Source organism: Vipera ursinii (genome assembly GCF_947247035.1).
Source record: "Vipera ursinii genome assembly, chromosome: 2".
Taxonomy (NCBI): Eukaryota; Metazoa; Chordata; class Lepidosauria; order Squamata; family Viperidae; genus Vipera; species Vipera ursinii.
Window position 1 is genome coordinate 259995032 of NC_139513.1, and position 15963 is coordinate 260010994.

At 38.2% G+C, this 15963-nt stretch overlaps 1 protein-coding gene across 1 annotated transcript in view; it reads right to left on the minus strand.

The window, feature by feature from the left end:
• Window positions 1-15963, minus strand: part of RASGRF2 (Ras protein specific guanine nucleotide releasing factor 2) — a gene marked incomplete at its 5' end in the record, with an annotated part of 128325 nt that overhangs the window by 18120 nt on the left and 94242 nt on the right. The window contains one exon of the mRNA XM_083357247.1: window positions 13071-13177. Within this exon, the coding sequence (XP_083213373.1) occupies window positions 13071-13177 (107 nt within the window). The remainder of the gene's footprint in view (window positions 1-13070; window positions 13178-15963) is intronic.

Consider the following 15963-nt stretch of genomic DNA (forward strand, 5'->3'; position numbering starts at 1 on the left):
TGAAAATAAGAGGATGGCTGGTATGGATAAAACTTTTAGCTATATAAATGTAATTAATATTGAGAAAATCATAACTGACAAAGATATTTCAAGCATTGATGGGAAATTAAACCTTAATAAGAACATGAAAATCAGGATATTGATTTATGAACTGATATTATTGTTAGTTGTAAAACATGATGAGGATATTTATATTTAACTTTGTATACATCAATAGTAACAAGAATTGTAACTGTGTAATGAGGGGAAAATGGAAAAACTATGGGGAAGAAAGGAGAATCAAGGAAAAAATACTGGATTGTGCAGTACTGAACAGATTTATATTGAAGAAGTTAATGTTAAATATGTGAACCCAGACAACATGCTGTTTACTAAGCACTAAAGACTGTAATTTTTAAAAATCAATAAAACATTAAGAAAAAGAAAAGAAAAATGCTTAAAAGGAAACCAAAATTTATCTACAGTACTATTCTAACTGTGATGTTATCTTACTTCAGCATACACTACACATTCTGATTTACAGTGGAAATAAGTTATCTTTATTTTTATTTATTGTATTTATGTCCTACCTTTTTTATTTGTATAGCTCAAGGTAGCATCACAGAGCCTCAATAACTCTGTGAATTAGGCTGGGCTGGGCTGAGAGAGAGTGACCAACCTAAGGATATCCAATCAACTTCTGTGCTTAAGGATAACTTGAACCAAAGGTTTCTAATCCATTTTAACTACCACTTTACTCAACATTTATTAGTTACCTGCTTATTTAGTAGTTTTAATCTCTGGAACTCTCAACACTATGTGAGTGAGTTTCTTTCACCTACTGTTTCCCTCCTTTAGCTTCACTGAAAGCCACTTAGAAAGATTGGCTTATATTTTCAACTAACAGCAGTTTTTTTTGTTATGTAAACACATAGAAATGTAGGTAGCTTTAATTATAAACAAGCAAAGAGTTTTTTCTCTTGAATTCTAAATTATGTTTATTATTGTACTATGTCACTTAAGAGTTGCCTCAGCGATGAGGGTAGCTTATACTTTGATTAAAGAAATTAAAAAATAACTGAAAAATAGATTGTACACCAAGTTGAAAGTGACCATCACTCACAGATCAGATACAGTGGTTAGATACAGATAGTTAGAGGAGGAGAAAAATACACTCCATATTTTGCAGCTGCATAGGAAAAAGGGGAGAAGTACATGAATGTGAACTTAATACGCATAAGTTGCACTTATATGGCACACCTAATTGGGTTGTTTAAAAGCCCAACATCTTGTGAAAATCAAATTTTATACAATAGTTTCATAAGTATCAGATCATAAATAGTTCTAAAATATTCTAAGATAAATTGCAGTTTACTTAATCAGAGCATATTGTAAAAAATCAAGACCACTGTAACACATCCTTCTGTCTTTGGAGTATAAAGACAAGAATCTAAAACAATCCTGCAAAAAGCAATATTTCCATCTTCATTTTTCTTTTAATTTTCATCCCTCCTTATGAAGTAGTAGGCCTGAAATAAGGGGATAAAAAGAGAATGAAGATGGTGGCTAACCCTCTTCTTGACAAATTGTTCATGGTTTTCATCATACCACAGACACTTTAAAATCTGGGTGAAAAAACAGCCCCCAGCAGCTGTTAGCTGAGAGCAGGCCACCCCAACATGGTTTTTCATATTTCATTAGGACAGTTAATTGTTTTCATCAATAATGTTCCTCTGGATCACTGGGCAATTATTTTCCCCAAGAACTGCAATAAACTCAGTATGCTGAGTCATGAAAATGCAGCCATATTTTAGTATTAGTATTAAGACTATTAAGACCAGCCAATGTCTGTACACCACTGACATCAAAGTCTGTTATTTTGACTGTACAAAACATGAGTATCAAAATAATTCAGCTCACAGTGGGAAGTCATTAAGATAAAATTCAACAAAAGTTCACCCTTCATCTATCTGTCTCTTTTACCATATTGCTCATGATTAAATAATAAATAAAATGTAATGTAAATATATTACTACTTCGAATTTCTGGCAACCTCCTTACTTTTATTATTTATACTTTAACTAAACTACGGAAAGATCTGACACTCAGACTAAGTAAATGTTAAGAGGAACATTCAAATCTCTCAAGCAAATAAGCTGTCATATAGCCAAAGTTTTTCATTTCCTAGTAGTATCATTTTAATTGAGTATAACTTCTACATAGCAGCTTTATTTTGACAGTTATTGATAATAATTTCATTCATCTTTTTTAATTTTGATTTAAACTTTTTTAACATTGGAAAGCCAGGCATATTCTTTATATGTTTTCAAAGGCTATGCTGACAAGAGAATTCTGAAAGTCCTAGTTGAGAGCCAGTAAGTAAAGTTTTGTGGTGAAGTCTGTCTATAGTAGGAAGGTTGCTGGGGGGGGGGACTATTTTTCAAGACCGAATAGTTTGCCTATAAGAACAAATTCTGCCTTGCTGAATAAACTTCCCTTTCTTTTCTTCTGCCACTCTTTGTGGCTTTATTATCCTCGCCTCTTCTTGTATTATCTCCTGAAAATCCAAAGCCAATCAAACTGGAGTAAGGGCCTGATTGAGTACTTTACTCAAAAAATCCAGTAAGACATACAGCATTCCCAGTGCTTTTTTTGTATAAGAAAAAGGTGCCGGAACTCACACATGTCATACAACCCACCTTGCCTATCAAGGTTCCATCCAAAAAAGGTGCCGGAAATCCGTTCTGAGCATTCTATGAGAAAAAAAGCCCTGAGCATTCCAGATGACCTCTTTATCCTGACAATGACATAGCTCATCTTTCTGCTTTTGTGACTCCGTAATCAAGGAGGGGGAGGGGAAATCTTCTCTTAAATTTCTGCATCCCAGTTTTGTTTCTTCCTCTAACTCAAGAAGTCTGTTTTTTCTTTCTTTAGTAACTTACATCATTCTTCTAATTATTCCAAAATTAGGACATTTCACAATACTTTTCTTTAGGGTGATCTGTTACATTGCACTAAGGAAGCATTTTTATATATTTATAGGTTGCTCCACGAGTTGTTACCTTACCATTTTCAGCTATTCAAGTAGCTCAAGTCCTCTGTCATGTCATTTCTGCCCTGCATGAAATACAGCTACCTAGGCAACTATTTGCTCATCCATCTAGCTAGCTTCCAAGGAACTAGGGTTGTGTTTGCAGAAGATAAATGCATGTAACATGCTGGAAAACAAAAAAGCAGTATAGCTTGCCACCATGAACCTTAGAATTCTGCATCTCAAATAAGAAAGTACATTTGCTATCATGTGTTATCTAACACTGTGCTTTACTGAGGCAAGAAATGCAAATACCTATGAGATGTGGTGACAGGAAAGCTGTGGGAGTCTTGCATTCTAGGAGCTAAATACCCAGGACTCAAATAATGGATTATTTTTTTACTGAAGAGCCAATATATCAAAGTGTAGGTGTTGAGATTCTGATAAAACACAGATATCTCTGATGTCTTTTTAGAGGAAAGAAATCTACCAAGAATTAAACAATCAGAATTAAACAATTAACAACAGAAACACTAACAAAAGTTTAGTAAAGGTTTTGCATAGAGCCCCAGATGGAGATCTGGCCACCCTATCTTTCTCCATTTCTTTCTCTAATATGAAACTCCATACAACGTGAAATCATCAATCTGGGATTGGGAGTCAAAATGATGGCATGTATGTCATGCTTTGTTCAAATGGTACATCTAAGGATGTAATAAAGTCAGATGCAAGTACATAAATCATGATACACATGTTGTCCCACCTTGTTCTCTTTTCTGAGAGATACCTGTGGTTTTTGACCCCTTTTCCTAATGTCCTATGTATTTTATTACCATATTTTATTTTTATATCTATGTTGTGTTTATCATATCTTCAATACATTATGCATAAGATTTGCATTGAATTTATATTTTATATTCCCAGTTAATAAAAATGTTACATAGATTGATTCTAAAACTGTTAGAAAAGAAGAACATTTCAGGTTTAGAGAACATTGTTCTCAAAGGCATACTAGTCTATCTTTAATATGAAGTTCCTATGAATTCAAAATGTACATACAGTGAACATGTAATAAGAGATATACATTAACCATAATTCCAAATAGGGCTGTACCACTGTATAGCATTCATCTCCAGATATAGAATTGGGTAGCTTTCTTGTACAGAAAAGAAACTTCTCAGAACCTCTGGATCAGAAGCCTAAGTAGGGATGGGAAAAACTATATAATTTGCTGTCCATTCCCTCATTCCGCTATTTGGACTGCAAAAAACAACAACAAAATCAACCCCTTGTTTCTTGTTAACAGAATCTGTCCTGGCAACAGCAATGCAATTGTGACTTCCTTATGGAGCACAACCCCTAAGGGGTAGAGGTCAATCCCATTAGTCCATGATTGGACTCCAGTTCAGTTGATGATTATTTTTAAACACATAATTATCACCTACAGGTAGTCTTCAACTTACAATTACAATTGAGCCCAAAATTCCTGTTGCTAAGAAAGGCGGTTATTAAGTGAGTTTTGTCCCATTTTAAAAACCTTTTTTGCCATAGTTGTTAAGCAAATCACTGCAGTTGCTAAGTGAGTCATTAAGTGAATCTAGCTTCTCCCCATTGACTATGCTCGTCAGAAGCTACTGAGAAAATTACAAATGGTGATCATGTGAACTGGGACAGGCAACTGTCATAAATACATGTCATCTTCCAAGTGCCACAGTGTTGATTATGTGACCATGGAGATGTTGCAGTGGCCAAAAGTGTGAAAAATGCTCGTAAGTTGCTTTTTCCAGTGCCATTGTAACATCAAACAGTCACTAAATAAATGGTTGTACTACTTGAAGTTTATTCTGAACAGGAATGCTGTTCGGAATAGGCTCCCTTAAAGTTAAAACACTGTTGTTGTTGTTGTTAGCTGTGAAGTCGTGTCCGACCCATCACGACCCCATGGACAATGTTCCTCCAGGCCTTCCTGTCCTCTACCATCTTCTGGAGTCCATTTAAGCTTACGCCTACTGCTTCAGTGACTCCATCCAGCCACCTCATTCTCTGTCGTCCCTTTCTTCTATTGCCCTAAATCTTTCCCAGCATTAGGCTCTTCTCCAGTGAGTCCTTCCTTCTCATTAGGTGGCCAAAGTGTTTGAGTTTCAACTTCAGGATCTGGCCTTCTAAAGAGCAGTCATCTCCTCTAGGACTGACTGGTTTGATCACCTGGCAGTCCAAGGGACTCGCAGGAGTCTTCTCTAGCACCATAGTTCAAAGGCCTCAATTCTTTGGCGCTCAGCCTTTTTTATGGTCCAACTTTCACTGCCATACATTGCAACTGGGAAGACCATAGCCTTGACTATACGCACTTTTGTTGACAGGGTGATGTCTCTGCTTTTTAGTGTGCTGTCTAGATTTGCCATGGCTTTCCTCCCTAGGAGCAAGCGTCTTTTAATTTCTTGGCTACAGTCCCCATCTGCAGTGATCTTCGAGCCCAGAAAAATAAAATCTGTCACTACCTCCATTTCTTCCCCATCTATTTGCCACAAATTGAGAGGGCTGGATGCCATGATCTTGGTTTTCTTAATGTTAAGTTTCAACCCAACTTTTGCACTCTCCTTCTTCACCTGCAACAAGAGACTCTTTAGTTCTTCTTCACTTTCTGCCATTAGAATGGTATTATCTGCATATCTTAGGTTGTTGATATTTCTTCCGGCAATCTTAATTCCAACTTTTGATTCATCTAGCCCTGCCTTTCTCATGATGTGCTCTGCATATAAGTTAAATAGGCAGGGCAACAGTATACAGCCTTGCCGGACTCCTTTCCCAATTTTGAACCAATCAGTGGTTCCGTGTCCAGTTCTCACTGTTGCTTCTTGACCCGCATATAGGTTTCTCAAGAGACAAATAAAATGGTTTGGTACTCCCATCTCTTTTAAGAACTTGCCACAGTTTGTTGTGATCCACACAATCAAAGGCTTTAGCATAGTCAATGAAGCAGAAGTAGATGTTTTTCTGGAACTCCCTAGCTTTCTCCATGATCCAGCGTATGTTGGCAATTTGATCTCTAGTTCCTCTGCCTCTTCGAAATCCTGCCTGTACTTCTGGTAGTTCTCGATCCACATACTGCTGGAGTCTAGCATGTAGGATTTTAAGCATAACTTTACTAGCATGTGAAATGAGTGCAATGGTGCGATAGTTTGAACATTCTTTGGCAATGCCTTTTTTTGGAATTGGAATGTAAACTGACCTTTTCCAATCCTGTGGGCACTGTTGAGTTTTCCAAATTTGCTGGTAAATTGAGTGCAGCACTTTTACTGCATCGTCTTTTAAGATTTTGAATAGCTCAGCTGGAATACTGTCACCTCCACTAGCTTTGTTGTTGCTCAGTTTTTCTAAGGCCCACTTCATTTCACATTCTAGGATGTCTGGCTTGAGGTCAGTGACCACCTCATCGTGGTTATCAGGGATGTTAAGCTCGTTCTTGTATAGTTCTTCTGTGTAATTTTGCCACCTCTTCTTAATCTCTTCTGCCTCTGTTAGGTCCCTGCCATTTTGGTCCTTTATCATGCCCATTTTTGCATTAAACATTCCCTTCATTTCTCCAATTTTCTTGAAGAGATCTCTATTCCTCCCTATTCTATTGTTTTCTTCTATTTCTTTGCACTGTTCATTTAAGAAGGCTGTTCTGTACCAGCCTGCTACCGGCCCTGCAGAAAAGGCAGGGACAACCCCTTTACAAACGGCAAGAGGCTGGAATTAAGCCTGCCAAATTTTTTAACATAAAACAGAGCAAAACAAGACACCAACCATGAAACAGGAGCTATGAAACAGGAACTAATCAAGCGGTTGCCTTCAGCAAACCAGCCCTCCCACGCATTCCCCTTTTATAGAGTTCAGGGTGTGGCTTCTCTCTGCCTCCTTCCGAGGTGCCCCATTGCCTTCCTCTGTTTACTCCTGATCGACTGCCTCCTGTGTCGGGCGTCCTTGAACAGGGCCAGCTGTGGGTCATCTTCATCCACGCTGTCAGGCTCACACAGCTGGGTCTCCGTCGTGACCAGGTGGGAGGGGCCTGGCTGAGGGCTCTCATCAGCAAGATCTTCAACCCCCTCAGCAAGATCTTCAACACCCCCCTCCTCCTCTGAGTCGTCTGACCCAACTGCCGAACCCACAGGCTGACCCTGAATCACAACAAAGGCATTCTTATTTCTTCTAGCTATTCTCTTGAATTCTGCATTCAGTTTGGTGTATCTTTCTCTTTCTCCCTTGCCTTTCACTTCCCTCCTTTCCTCAGCTATTTGCAAAGCTTCCTCAGACAGCCATTTTGCTTTCTTGCATTTCTTTTTCTTTAGGATGGTTTTAGTTGCTACCTCTTCTACAATGTTGCGAACTTCTGTCCATAGTTCTTCAGATACTCTATCTATCAGATATAATTCCTTAAATCTATTTGTCACCTCTACTGTATATTTAACAGGGATATGATTTAATTCATACCTGAGTGGCCTAGTGCTTTTCCCTACTTTCTTTAGTTTAAGCCTAAACTTTGCAACGAGAAGCTCATGGTCTGAGCCACAGTCAGCTCCTGGTCTTGTTTTTACTGACTGTATAGAGCTTCTCCATCTTTGGCTGCAGAGCACATAGTCAATCTGATTTCTGTGTTGACTGTCTGGTGATGTCCATGTGTAGAGCCGTCTCTTGGGTCGTTGGAAAAGAGTGTTTGCTATGACCATCGTATTCTCTTGACAAAATTCTATCAAACTATGACCTGCTTCATTCTGTACTGCAACGCCAAACTTGCCTGTTATTCCGGTTATCTTTTGGCTTCCTACTTTAGCATTCCAATCCCCCATGATGATAAGGAGATCATTTTTGGGTGTTAGTTCTATAAGGTGCTGTAGGGCTTCATAGAACCAGTCAATTTCATCCTATTCAGCACTGGTGGTTGGGGCACAGACTTGGACTACTGTGATATTGAATGGTTTGCCTTGGATTCAAACTGAGATCATTCTGTCATTTTGGGGATTGTATCCCAGTATTGCTTTTCCTACTCTTTTATTGACTATGAAGGCTACTCCATTTCTTCTGAAGGATTCTTGCCCGCAGTAGTATACCTGATGGTCATCTGAATTAAATTCACCCATTCCTGTCCTGTTCGGTGATACCTAAGACGTCGATGTTCAGTCTTGTCATCTCTTGTTTGACCACGTCCAGCTTTCCTTGATTCATGGATCTTACATTCCAGGTTCCTATGGAGAAAAAATCTTTACAGCATCGGACTTTCCTTTCACCACCAGATACATCCACAGCTGAACGTCCTTTCGGCTTTGGCCCAGTCGCATCATTTTTTCTGGCGCTACTAGTACTAGCCCTCTGCTCTTCCCCAGTAGCATATTGGACACCTCCCGACCTGAGGGGCTCATCTTCCAGCGTCATATCGTTTTGCCTTTTGGTACTGTCCATAGGGCTTTCATGGCAAAGATACTGGAGTGGGTTGCCATTTCCTTCTCCAGTGGATCACATTTTGTCAGAACTCTCTGCTATGACCTGTCCGTCTTGGGTGGCCCTGCACGGCATAGCTCATAGCTTCATCGAATTATTTTTTTATTTTTGATCCCATTTATATCCCGCCCTTCTCCAAAAACTCAGGGCGGCTTACAATTTAAGCACAAACCAATGTGCTTAGCAATAGCCTTCATTCTATGTATATGCCTGCTTATTAGGGCTTTCGCCCCTCAAGCGGCATTATTACAAAGTCAGCTTATTGCCCCCAACAATCTGGGTCCTCATTTATGCAAGCCCCTTCACCACGACAAGGCAGTAATCCATGAAGAGGGTTAAAACACTAGTTTCATGATAATTCTGATTTTGTTTAAGGACAGGAAGAGTCTAAACAATTAGACAAAATGTCATAAATCACATAATGCACATAAATCCACAATTTATAATTCTAAGAATGGTTAATATATAAATAAATCCTAATCAGTTTGTCTCAGCTATGTTAATTTTAAATGAAGCAGAATTGCTAATATAATATAAACGAGATAAAAAAACATACATGACCAATTTTAACATGCCCTCTTGACTAGGTTGAAAACATATCTCAGGAAAAGCTAGGCCTTAGAAGAAATTACCAATTATTTCTTAAACAACAGTCTATAAAATGTGGTTATATCATTTGTTTGAATACACAAGGTATGTTAATAAAATGATTGTATAATTTTAAACCCCTTTATTATTTTGGCAGCCTGTAACTTAATATGATTGCATTGGCTCAGAGAAATCCAAGTATTTAATTGGAATGTTGTAGTGTAAGCCTTATAATTGAATTAAGAATTTGAAAATCATATGGTTGATTAATTCACACAGCTTACAATCGTAAGTCTTCTGCATGTAAATAAAGAAATTACATAAATTCACAAAGCCAAAAGAACAATTGTATTTAAGATATTTTTGTTAGTCAAATTAATTTGGAAAGTAGTGAATGATTTAATTCTAGGTAGGTTTACTTAGAAATGGCCTACCTGACTAAATATGCTTATTTAGGCTATTATTATTATTAGTAGTAATAGTAGTAGTAGTAGTAGTAGTAATGTTGGAAGGGAATTTGGAGGTCATCTAGTCCAACCCTCTGCTCAGGCAGGAAATCCTATACCAGTGGTGGCGAACCTATGGCACGCATGCCAGAGGCGGCACTCAGAGCCCTCTCAGTGGGCACACTCGTCATGCCCCAGAGGTGGCAACCGTCCCTCTTCAAGCAACCGCCCGTTAACTCGTCAAGGTCCCATGTGGCCGGATGTATCCCAGCACGGCAGGTTTCCCTCCCCCTCATCCCATCCCTCCTGGCCTTGCATGCTCTCCTTTTCCTGGGCACGACCCACTGCATCGCCTCCTCAGCTGTCGGCCAGCCATCCAGCTCAGAGGCGGCTTCTTTGAACTGCAGGTGGTGGGATGCAGAGCCCCAGAGTGCGCTGGTCAAGGGGCCGGCAAGCTGTGGCTGCTGACGGACACCGTCGGCCCCCATACGCTTGCTGGCCTCTGTGTGTGGGGGCCAATGGTGTCAGGCAGCAGCCACCCCAGCTCTTGCCTTGCCCCATGGCAATGGCATCCCCACCCTGCCTCACCTCACCCCGCAGGACGAGCCTCCTGCCTACCGTCCGGCCTGCCAGAGATCTCCTCCATGCCTGCCCACCCCTCACAGGCATCCATCCCCACAAGCAACATTGAGGTGACCATGCCCACCTTGGCCACACCCACCCAATCTGCCATGACCACCACAGCCATGCCCACCCAGTGGGCCATGCTCACCCAGCACCTGGCAATAAATAAGTGGGTTTGGGGTTGCAGTTTGGGCACTCGGTCTCTAAAAGGTTCGCCATCACTGCCCTATACCATTTCAGACAAATGGCTGTCCAGTCTCTTCTTAAAAACTTTCAGTGTTGGAGCATTCACAACTTCTGGAGGCAAGTTGTTCCACTCATAAATTGTCAGGAAATTTCTCCTTAGTTCTAGGTTGCTTCTCTCTTTGATTAGTTAGGCTACATAATTTTAATTATTAATTAATTGCATCAAGGGAATTTTGAAGTTATTTTTTCTTATGTACACACTTACTACTACTGCAAGCTTCAAAAAAAATAACAGCAGCACACTGTACATCAGGGGTGTCAAACTGCCGGCCCACGAGCTGGATGCATTATACCAAAGCCGCGCCCACCCCATTGCCGGTAAAGCAAAAAGAGTCGCAATACGTTGCGACACATCACGTGACATGGCGAGTTTGACACCCATATTGTACATCTTTTGCTTTCATCTCTTCAAAAGGGCAACAGACTATTGGATAGCATGAAACTTCAGTTTGTTCTATTATTCTGATGTTAATACATTTACATGTGATAATGATCTTCTCTAGGGAATCTAGTTAGAAGGAGAACCTTCTCTAACTTTGTGTTCTTCAGATGATACTATCCTGTTGTCAGTCAGCAAAGCTATCCAGATGATGGGAAAGTATTCCAGAACAATCTGGAAGGGAACAGATTGTGGACAGGCGATGTGGATCAATTTCATGCCTGCTTAGATAACTGCATTAGTGGATAACTGCATTAACTGCATTAATGGACACGTGGGAAAAGATCTGGGTGAGGAACGTAAAATTTACACAAGCTCAAAATTTAAGAGAGAACTTTTATAAAATGTTTTATACATGGCATTTAGATCCTAAAAAGCTTGCAAGTATGTATCCGAATTATCAGCCCAAATGCTGGAGGTGTGGTGACGAAGATGCAACATATTTTCACATATGGTGGACTTGTAAAAAGGTTAAGGCTTTTTGGATAAAAATTTGGTGGAATATGCAGAAGATTTTCAAGCAAAGGATAAAGTTTTGTCCGCAACTTTTTTTGTTGGGTATAATTACAGATGCTACGGTTGTGGACACTAAGTTGATGTTGAACCTAATTACAGCAGCAAGACTCTTAATAGGTCAATATTGGAAGAAGGAGGAATTGCTGACTATAGAAGAATGGACTTTAAAGGTTTCTGACCTGGCAGAGATGGCAAAGATCTCGGCTTATTTGAAAGATCACTCGCAAGAACGTTATATTATGGAGTGGAGAAAATGGATTGAATATATCCAGAACAAATATGGGACTAAAAAGTTTCACTTAGCATTTGAATAAGTCTTCCTTTCTTTTTTCTTTTTTTTTATATTTAATATTAATAGTGCTTGTAGTTATCTTATATGAGCTAGAGAGCGATAGATTTTAGAGTTTATTGTTGTTAGCATATGGATGTTCATGATTGTTTTTTTGTTTTTATACCTTGTACTTAGCTCTGGGAAGTCGGGGGGGGGAGGGGGGGAGGGGTAGGGAGGGATGGGTAGGGGAGGGGGAGGGGGGATTGTTAAAGATAAAATGTATGTTAAAACTTTTCAATAAAAAAAGAAGGAGAACCTTCTCTAACTTTGTGTTCTTCAGATGATACTATCCTGTTGCCAGTCAGCAAAGCTATCCAGATGATGGGAAAGTATTCCAGAACAATCTGGAAGGGAACAGATTGTGGACAGGCGATGTGGATCAATTTCATGCCTGCTTAGATAACTGCATTAGTGGGCCAAAGCACATGATACATAACATTCAAACATTATTCGTTGTGTGTAAAGCTGCTATTTCACAGCACCTTTTTCCAGAAGCACAATAATAATGGATAAATAACCTAGACTAAGCAGTAGGTGTGAGCTTAAATGGACTCCAGAAGATGGTAGAGGACAGGAAGGCCTGGAGGAACGCTGTCCATAGGGTCGCGATGAGTCGGACACGACTTCGCAGCTAACAACAACAACCTAGACTATATTTCTTTCAAAACTGTCCTCAAAAGAAAAAACACATAATTCTTCCCTTCCATAGCTGACGCCAATAACAAAATATATCTTCTATATGAGATTGGCACTACTATTGACAAAACTGAATTCTTGAGGCTGTAAATGCCAAGCACAATTTATAGGAAATGATATTACCCAGACAATTGGCTCTAGGATAATATACTTAATTTTAAGATGGACCATGGATCACATTTAGAGACTATAATGATTCTTTTATCTGCCCTAAAATCATGCCAAAAATCCAATTACATTTAAGAGAGCCCTGATCCTACGGTAGAAGGAGTTAACTAAGCATACAGAAAACCTATTTTGCTGATTCAGTGTTGGATTCTTGACAGCCTTGCATACACTTTAGAAATGATGGGGGAAGTGTTCATATCAGTTTATGGTACAAACCTTGTTTTATAGAGACTGTGTAATAGCAATATCCAGAAAGCTACTTAGTAAGACAGAGCTGCCAAAAATTATATGCAAACTGTTACAAAGTTTAATGCCAGCATAGTTTTCTCTCTATAGGTGTTGGGATTAAAATTTCCAGATTTCCTATTCAGCATGGCTAACATCTCAATGAGATAAAAGAGGAGGCCAGTCTAATCAATTTTTGACTTTTCTGAAAAACTGGAAAGCAGGAGGAGAATTTGTACAATACATAAACTGTGAAAAGAACGTGTCACTGCTTCACATTAAAAATCATATTATAAAAAGTACCTGAGAATGTTTTGACACCCAATGGCGAAGGACATTCAGGACACGATTAGTGGCTGCTCGACGTATTATGAATTCCTTATCACATGTTCGTTCAGAATTATTAAATCCTACACATTTTAAAGGAGATATACAATAAAATTAATTAGATGAAGAAAATTATCAAAGTAAAATTCTTCACAGTATAGCTTTGTTGGATAAAACAATGTTTTAAAAATTATTTTCATGGTTGACACACAAAGAATTTTGAAAATTTTGGTTACACATATACATTAAATGATACAACATATTTGCAACTGCTGAAACAGAATTTATGAACAAAATGTTTGCTTGAATTTGCTTCATTTTTCTCTATAATCCTGAATATTATAAACTGAATTCAATCTTCTATTATAATATTACACAGTAACACGTGGGTCAGTTTAAAACAAGCACAAGTGCAATTTTTCAAGGAAAAAAAGGGGGGCTAAGTTCATTGCTCATAACCTATTCCCTGCTACCCACTCAGATTTTTAACTATCTTGATAGACATACATGCAGCTACTGTATCAGTGTAGGGAATATAGCTAATATTCCCTATACCAAATAATCTTAAATTCTCATTGTATGATTTTCTCCAAAACTACTAAGAAAGAGGCAGGCTCAGGAGCATACCTAATGCCGTCAAGGAAGTTTTTTCTGACCGTATCCAAGCATGAACTCCTACTGGTAAATAGTCTTTAATATGCCAGTTCTTTGTGGTTTCAAACATTGGTAGTTAAGGATCAAATAATTAAGAGTAACAATTTCCTTAATACATTAATGTAATTGCTTGCTCTCAATATGTTGCTTCTGTTAGTAACATGACCATTTGCTTTATGGATCACTGAAGTCTCTGATCATTTTTCAAAGGCAGAGCCATGAAGAGTGTATTAACAGTATTCCAGATAGCACATATCTAATATAAATTGAATAAAGGCATTATCTAGCCACAAAATCCAACCCAGATTAAGGCTGGTTCCAAGACAGCCATCAGATGATAAACTTGTGTTTTCAAAGCAAAAGTGCATTACAGAATCTAGCAGATTTAATTGCAACAATTCTATAAATGTATAGATTATATCTATTTCCCACAACTGGTCCATTTCCCCCAAACCAATGTTCAAGATATGTGCCAAGAAGCAAGGGAAATAATATGCTGATTGTCATTCACATACAACCATTACTTTCCTTACATCTTTTAATAACCAGAAACATTAGAGCTGAGTGTGAGCACTTAGTCTGTCCATCTGTTCAGACAAATTAAATATCCCCAAACGTTTGATAGGTAGATGCTATAGCTACTAGGCTTCATTCTATTTATAGCATTTAAAGCTGAATGTGTATATTGCCTGAGTCTATAGTTTTCTTAGCAAGATTTCAGAATTAGTTTACTATTGCCTCCTTCCTAGCGCTGAGAGAGAGTAACTGGCTTCATGCTGAAAGAAGGACTAAAACTCATGTTCTTCTGTTTATAGCCTGATGCCTTAACCACTATACCAAACTGATTCTCTTAAAGCTGAATAGACATATGAAAACAGTTTCATATGCAGGGAAACTTCAAAATTGTTTCTATATTTAGAAAAAGAACACTCTTTTCTCCTTTTCTCAGATTTTCTACAGTTGGGATTGGATGGACTTATTCTACCTCTGGGGGAGAAAGTTTAGCTTCTTTTCAGCACCTACTATGACTGATTTTAAGACAGACAGCCACTTGAAATGTAGGAATCGTTCTGCTACTTATTGCACAGCTTGCAACATACATATTGTGGTCATATTACACAGAATTAGAGGTGGGATTTTCTGTGTGTATAGCTCTATCATATAGCTGGGGACTAAACAAGCCAACTTTCAACATTTTCTAGTTTTATGATGAACCTCCATCTAACTTTCTGTGTATTATTCAACATGATAAAATCAAAGCTGTGCAAGTTGAATGCAATCTTAATGGTTTACTTTGAAGATGTGCCATCTTTGTACTTAATTATTACTGGAGTCGATAGTCTTAGTATGCAAAAGGAAATAAAGGGAATCCTGAAAATGTCAATCGTATGCTCTATGTGTGAACTAATTCATGAAAGAGCCTTAAGTCAATGTCATGCAGCTACACAAATTTATAGAAAGCTACCAGCACTTTAAATATTCTACTTAAACATATTAGTTATAAAAACATAAAAAGATAAAAATAACCACTACAGTTATCAAGGGCTTGGAAGAAATGTTAAGAAAATGTTAATTTCCAGTCTATAAACTAGGGGTGTCAGTGCAACTCTGCAACAACAATACTTAAAGCAAGTGAACAGAAGACAGTTACATTCAGAATGTTTCAATAAAATAAGCTTAGTAGTACAGACACAGGACACAAACAAAACAAATATTTCTTCTTTCAACTGCACATAACTTGCATACTTAATTCCTACAAAGTTTGATAGTTTAGCTGTGGTTATAACAAGAACGTATAGTTAGGATGCCCAGAACTGTCAGTTAGTACTAGATAAGGCAATTATAAATGTAGCTTTTACATACAGTATAGAGCAATATATTTTTTATTGTCAAAACATGTCAGGAATAGAGATGACAATCTGTGTTATTGGTTTACTGTATTTATTTGTTGTCCGGTTCCATCCAGGTGATCATTATTCAGACTCCTGTTCAACTATATTCTTAATTAGATATAGCAAGACAGTTTTACAATTTTAATTCCTCTTACTCTCATTCATTTATACAGCCACCAACGAGAAAGAATGTTGCAATGAAGAAGAGTGTTGATAACGTACTTGTTCCTGTTTTTCTAATAAATTTCTAAGGAACACATACCAAACACCACTTTTTTGAAAGAATTAATAAATGTCTGAAGTATTTTTGAATAGCCATTCCA